At 42.2% G+C, this 7,276-nt stretch overlaps 1 protein-coding gene across 1 annotated transcript in view; it reads left to right on the top strand.

Moving 5' to 3' along the window:
- LOC112091328 overlaps positions 1-1,723 on the top strand; it is a 2,324-nt gene extending 601 nt beyond the window's left edge. Inside the window, exons 2-3 of the mRNA XM_024164684.1 lie at positions 31-391; positions 608-1,723. Coding sequence (XP_024020452.1) covers positions 31-391; positions 608-1,723 — 1,477 coding nt within the window. The remainder of the gene's footprint in view (positions 1-30; positions 392-607) is intronic.
- Positions 1,724-7,276: the final 5,553 nt, after the last annotated feature.

Raw genomic sequence — 7,276 nt, 5'->3', positions numbered from 1 at the left:
AAAATTTGAGCTTTTTACTGACCATCAAAGCCTCAAGTACCTGTTCACCCAACGAGATTTGAATTTGAGACAACGAAGATGGATAGAGTATATGGAAGATTACGATTTCAATCTTCAGTACCACCCAGGAAAAGCTAATGTTGTAGCAGATGCTTTGAGCCGGAAGAGCCATGGAGTCTTAGCTAGTTTGGCATTTGAAGATTGGAATAGGTTAGCTACCGTTGGGAGTTTTGATTTGCAGTACTATGAGGATAGTTACAAGGCATGTGTCTTCAACATTGTGGCAACTCTTACCTTGATACAACTGGTAAAGCAAGGGCAATGGCATGATGAAGAACTTGGTGAAGTTTGGGACCAGCTTCAAAGTGGAAAACAGATTGAGGAATGGCAGGTAAGTCCAGAGGGATTCCTCATTCGGAGAGGGAAACTTGTGGTTCCAAATGATCCTGATCTCCGAGATGCCGTGTTGTATGAGGCTCACCGCTCTAAGTTTTCCATTCACCCTGGGAGCACTAAAATGTACATGGACTTGAAAAGGCAATACTGGTGGCGTGGAATGAAACGCGACGTTGCCAATTTTGTGGCTAAATGTGCAATATGTAAATAGGTCAAAGCGGATCATCAGAGACCTGGTGGCGAGTTGCAGCCCTTACCTATTCCTGATTGGAAGTGGGACCATGTGACAATGGATTTCGTCACGGGATTACCTAGAACCCAAGAGGGGTATGATGCTGTATGGGTTGTCGTGGATCGCTTAACGAAGACTGCCCATTTCATTCCTATAAGAGATGATTATAAGGTTCCCAAGCTATGTCGATTGTACATCGAGAGGGTAGTCACGTTACACGGTGTCCCTATGTCTATTGTCTCTGGTCGTGACGCTCGATTCACCTCTAAGTTTTGGAAAGGATTACAGAATGCTTTGGGAACTGAGCTGAGATTTAGCACCGCTTTTCATCCCCAGACTGATGGCCAATCAGAGCGGGTCATACAGATTCTTGAAGATATGCTTCACGCTTGTATTTTGGACTTTGGAGGCAGATGGGGTGAGTACCTACCAAATGTTGAATTTGCCTACAATAATAGCTATCAAGCTAGCATTGGAATGGCTCCATTTGAGGCTCTGTATGGTAGACCCTGCAAATCTCCTTTATGTTGGGCTGAGAAAGAAGAACACATTAATCTCGGGCCTCAGTTTGTACGGGAAACAACAGATAGAGTTCAACTTATTCATGATCGCCTCAAAGCTGCTCAGAGTCGACAAAAAAGTTATGCAGATAACCGGAGACGACCGTTGGAGTTCGAGATTGGAGATTTTGTGTTCTTAAAAGTGACCCCAAAACGCGGTGTTTCTCATTTTGGTGTTCGAGGCAAGCTTGCACCGAGATACACAGGGCCATTTCAGATACTAGAACAAATTGGACCAGTTGCATACCGCCTAGACCTGCCATCCCAATTGTCTCATGTCCATAACGTCTTCCACGTGTCGATGCTACGGAAGTACGAACCAGATCCGTCTCAGATAATAACATGGACAGATGTCCCGATCCAGGTAGACACGACTTACGAGGAGTTTCCTGTTTGGATTTTAGAATGTGAGATTAAGACTTTGCGTCATCGTGAGATACCCTTGGTAAAAGTTCTATGGCAGTATCATGGAGATGAGGAAGCTACTTGGGAGCTTGAGTCAGAAATGCAGAAAAAGTACCATTATCTATTCTGAATACAGTTGTAATTGTAATTTTGAGGACAAAATTTCCCAAGGGGGATGAAGTTGTAAAACCCAAAATTTATTTAGGGTCAATTTGTAATTTTTAAAGACTTAAGTGTGAAAATTTTAGAAATCTGGGCCAAAATTCAAATTTAAGAGAAATATGGGGGTCAAAAATGAAAATTTTGACAGTCAGCATGCCCAACCTGTCATTTAGTGCCACTTGGGCGTGTTCCTCATCCTCACCAATCAGAAAACCCTCATTTTCCCTCTCCTCATTTTCTCTCATTTTCTCTCCTTTTCTCCACGCACGGCCGACCCACCTCCGGCGAGATTCCGGCGTCCGTTTTTGACACCTCCCAGCTCGTTGGAAAGATCTTGTCGAGCTGAGTCCGGATTGGTGTCTTCCAGCCGCCAACTCCGCCAGACAACGCCACACTCACCGGCCAAAGTTTTGAAAAACACCCAAACTTCTGATCGTGATATCTTCGCCGTCCGGTGTCCGATTGAGGTGATTCCGATCCCAATAGACTCAGAGCGAAGAGACGAAGAAAACCGTACCAGCAGCATGGCTTGATTCTGACCAGAGTGCCACCGCCCGTGGTGGTCAGATTTCTCGCCGCCGCCGCCCTCGTACCTCCCTCCTCCGGCTGTTGTGAATGACACCACCCAGCTCATTAGCTTCAGAGGGAGCCGAAGAGTCATTCTGGGCCACTAGCCGTGGTCGCCGCTGTTGGCTTGCCAAAAAATGAGCCGCCGCCGCCGTGAGAAAAATGGGAGGATAGTTCCGGTGATCTAGCCGTTGGATCCTTGTGATCTTGGTGTCAAAATACTCAGAATCTCACGGGTAATGAAAGCCCTCAATCAATTTTGAAGATCCATGGCTAAAAAACAAAGATTGAAGACTCAAAATTTGGCCAGAATTGAGGATCTCGATCCGTGTTGTTAGAGGCCGAATTTGGTAAAATTGACATCGCCATTGGATTCAGAACTATTGATTTAGGGGGGGTAGGACCCAAGTCCGCCGCGGGATTCTTCACCGGGAAGCTCTGCCGCCATACCGCCGCCGTCAGTGGCCGGATTTCGGTGAAGCTTCGTTTCTCAGCTTCTCGACTTCCGATTGACGATCCGTTTTGAGGTAGGGGTCCTATTACTTAACTTTTGTGGAATTTTATTTAATTTAATTTATTTTGTTAAATTTGAGAAGATTGAAATTGTATATCAAACTTATTTATTACTGTTATACGACATGACTTGAAGCAGAACCATTAGGGGGCCCGTCCTGTAATGTATAGCGTGGCCAAGAGATTTTGACATAACTTTGGAATCTGACACAAAAGCATGGTTAGGAGAATGTAAACCGGACACGATAGTGAGATAGTGTGCTAACAGTAGGTGTGGCCGTTCACCATCCCTGGGTGTGAACCCGAAAAGGTAAAAGAGGGGAGAGGTGATGACGCTCTCCGGGGTTGAGAATCCCCAAGGTTACTGTACAGTGGTTGCGTCTTGGTGAGGGCTCAGAACGACAGTTCACCCTTGCCCGTGGTTCGAGAACTGATCTGGTAGGGATGCCGAGATAGAGCTCCTTGCTATCAGTGCCTCTGAATCACCGCACCCTTCGGGGGTTTTTCATCACGAGCGTACGGATTGGGTTATCTCACTGATACTGATCATCTGACTCATTATACATAAAACATAAAAACTACTAACCATGCAGGTTTAATTGGAAAACTAAATAAAACTAAAGGTGAGTAATAGTCCTCCTACTGAGCATTTCATGCTCACCCCTTTTCTCTTCCCATCCCCAGGTGGTGTGCAGTGTAATCTTTCAAATGAGGAGTAGACGTCTCACAGTGTGCACGTGTTGGAGACCTATCCCTTCTTTTGGTCTTCTTCTTTTATGTAAGATCCTGACTGGGTTGTTTTCAACATGGATGTGACTGATGATGGTTGTATTATTTTAGTATTTTACTTGGTGCTACATTGTACTGTGGATTTCTGGTTTAATTTTCTTTGTCGAGTTGTGATTTTAATCATGAGTTTTTCGTTAAAAGTCCCATGGGCACTTGTCGTTTATATTTCAGGAGTTATATTTTATTTTTATTTTCGTTTATCCCTCGTATTTTATTCTTATTGCGTAACCCCCACCTACGGGTGTTACAGTGTGCCTAGGAGTGTTGTGTCTGATCGGGATGTTAAGTTCCATAGCCACTTTTGGAAGGTTTTATGGGGAAAGTTGGGAACTAAATTATTATTCTCAACTACTTGCCACCCCCAAACTGGTAGACAAACCAAGGTAGTAAGTAGGACTTTGTCTACATTTTTGCATGCTATCATCCAAAAAAATTTGAAGAATTGGGAGGAATGTTTGCCATTCATTGCCATTCATTGAGTTTGCATATAATAGGAGTTTCCACTCTACCACCATGTTTTAGCCGCCAGATGGCTGGGATTCATTATTAGATGTCTGGACTAGTTGGTGCTTTAGAAGTTTAGAGGTCCGATCCTTTCACTGTCCTAATAAATAAACCGAGACCTATTGTACCTGCATCATTAGTGATCGCTTCTGATCATACTTTTATAGCGTATTAACGTGTTAGAGACACTTAATGAGCTTATTATTTATTTAATAACGGTAAATTCATTTATATAATTATTTAAGAACTTTTGATTTTATCTAAAGAAGGAATATGTGTATATCAAAGAAATTACACGAAAAGCAATTAGGGATGGACACATTTGAAGAGAATTGTTTTAACAATTAAAAAAATAAAATAGGAATAAATGTAAAAAATTACCCAACCTAGGACAAGCAGCTATACGCATTGGTGATGGCTTTGGAAACATGGCAAGACTACCTATGGCCAAAGGAGTTCGTTATTCACACTGATCACGAGTCCTTGACGCATATAAAAGGGCAAGGTAAGTTAAATGGAAGACATGCAAAGTGCGTGGAATTCATTGAGACTTTTCCTTATGTGATCACATACAAACAAGGTAAGACAAATGTTGTGAGTGATGCAATGTCTTGAAGGTACGCACTTGTTTCTACTTTAAATGCAAGGTTATTGGGATTTGAATATATTAAGGATTTGTATGCTACTGATGCTGATTTTGCTAGTGTGTATGGGGCGTGTGAAAGGGCAGCATTTGGAAAGTTCTATAGGATGGATGGGGATTTGTCTAGAGAGAATAAACTTTCTGTGCCTATTAGTTCTATGAGAGAGTTACTTGTGCGTGCGGCATATGGCAGAAGTTTAATGGGACATTTTGGTGTAAGAAAGACTTTAGAATTGTTGCATGAGCATTTTTTTTGTCCTAAGATGAAACGTGACGTGGAGAGATTGTGTTCTAGATGTGTCACACGTAGGCAGGCTAAGTCTAGAGTTTTACGTCATGGATTAAACACACCTTTACCCGTACCTAGTGCGCCACGGGTGGACATTTCTATGGACATTGTTTTAGGTCTGCCTAAGTGAAAGAGAGGAGGGGATTCAATTTTTGTGGTTGTAGATAGATTTTCTAAGATGGTACATTTTATATCTTGTCATAAGACCGATGATGTAACAAGCATAGCTGATTTGTTCTTTTAAAGAAATAGTACAACTCCATGGTGTGCCTAGGAGTATTGTGTCTGATCGGGGTGTTAAGTTCCATAGCCACTTTTGGAAGGTTTTATGGGGAAAGTTGGGAACTAAATTATTATTCTCAACTACTTGCCACCCCCAAACTGGTAGACAAACCAAGGTAGTAAGTAGGACTTTGTCTACATTTTTGCATGCTATCATCCAAAAAAAATTGAAGAATTGGGAGGAGTGTTTGCCATTCATTGCCATTCATTGCCATTCATTGAGTTTGCATATAATAGGAGTTTCCACTCTACCGCCAAGTTTTCACCCTTTGAGGTTGTTTATGGATTTAATCCGTTGACTCCTATGGACTTGATTCCTTTACCGATTAATAAGAGGAATAGTTTGAATGGACATAAAAAGGCTAAGATGGTGAAGAAACTCCATGAAAGTGTGCGGTTACACATAGAGAAAAAAAAAGAGCAAATGCAGCCAAAGCAAATAAAGGTCGAAAACAAGTTATTTTTGAACCGGGTGATTGGGTTTGAGTACACATGAGAAAGGAGCAATTTCCTGTCCATAGACGTTCTAAGTTACACCCTAGAGCGGATGGTCCTTTTCAGGTTGTCAAAAGAATCAACAATAATGCCTACAAGTTAGATCTTCTGGGTAAGTATAATGTTACTGCTACTTTTAATGTTTTTGATCTTTTTTCTTTTGATGTAGGTGACGATTCGAGGTCGAATCATTTTGAAGAGAGGGGGAATGATGAGAATCATGGAGTGATCCGTTGCAAGTTCCAGTGAGACCAATCACAACAGCACGGGCCTAGAAATTCAACGACTCATTTATTGGGCTGATTCAATCACTTTGGGCGAAGTCCAAGTTGGGACACGTCAAGTTGGAGCCATGTGAAGACCAAAAACTAGTTAACTTAATTCAAGCGACTATGAAGGACTGATTGTAGTGGTGAAACTTTGGGCTGGCGGGCAGGCCCGCTGCCCAAATTTTTCGGGCTCGGCGGGTAGGCCCATATGCCGGCCCGTCCAAAATTAGATTTTCGGGTTCGGGATCGGGCAGCCCGAATTTAGTCACCACACTGGAGCCTGCCGCCGTGTAACGCCATCAACCATCATCTGCCGGAGTTTTTTTTTAATTTTTCCGGCCAAGCCCTATTTGCCCGAATCGCTTGAAAAATGGTCAAAATTCCGACCGTTGGTGCCTAACCCAAAAATAAGCCCGAAAACTCAAATTTTGCCCGAATGCCCGAGATGTCCGAAGTGTCCGAATGCCTGAAAACCCGTCCAACGGCTAGTTTTTTGACCGTTGCCGCTCGAACGCGCCCGAACCCGACCCGGCGAAACCTAAAGTAGCCGTTGCACCTGTTGGAAATGTGTCCAGAAAGTAGGATGTAATTTGTTATTTATATAATGGCAAATATCGGATATCATTGTTTTGCAGACGTTTATAAATAAAATAAAGTTATGTTTTAATTCATACTCAAGAGTGTTAGTAATATTGCTTAGTCCATAGACTATTATCAACGAAAGAAGAGTCAGGGAATCCCTGCCGGACAAGCTCTTCTGATATAGTTTAAAATACATAGTTGCAGTCTTAGGATCGATTGGGCAATCGAATCCGATTATGACTGTTAGATCGAACCATATGATGCTGGACTCAGGGCATGGGAGTTGGACTCTGTGGTTGATCTAGACATGTTCACAACATGTTGAATAGACCATGTAACTAATTAGGTGAGAGTAAAAACCGTTTACAGAGCTCTAAATCTAATTATTACAACTTAAGTATATTTGTATAATTATCTCAATCCTGAAGTGAATACATAACTCGACTTAATTTCTCATGGTCTTTGATTCACCAATGAGATTAGTTCATAGTTTTTGAACAACATCTCAGCTATTGGGATCATGACATAATTAAGTTGGAGTTGTGTGATTCACAGATATAGAATTCGTAAGCGATAATGTCACCTCAT

This window comes from Morus notabilis, unplaced genomic scaffold, assembly GCF_000414095.1.
Source record: "Morus notabilis unplaced genomic scaffold, ASM41409v2 Scaffold27, whole genome shotgun sequence".
Lineage (NCBI taxonomy): Eukaryota > Viridiplantae > Streptophyta > Magnoliopsida > Rosales > Moraceae > Morus > Morus notabilis.
This window is presented reverse-complemented; position numbering and strand designations above follow the sequence as displayed.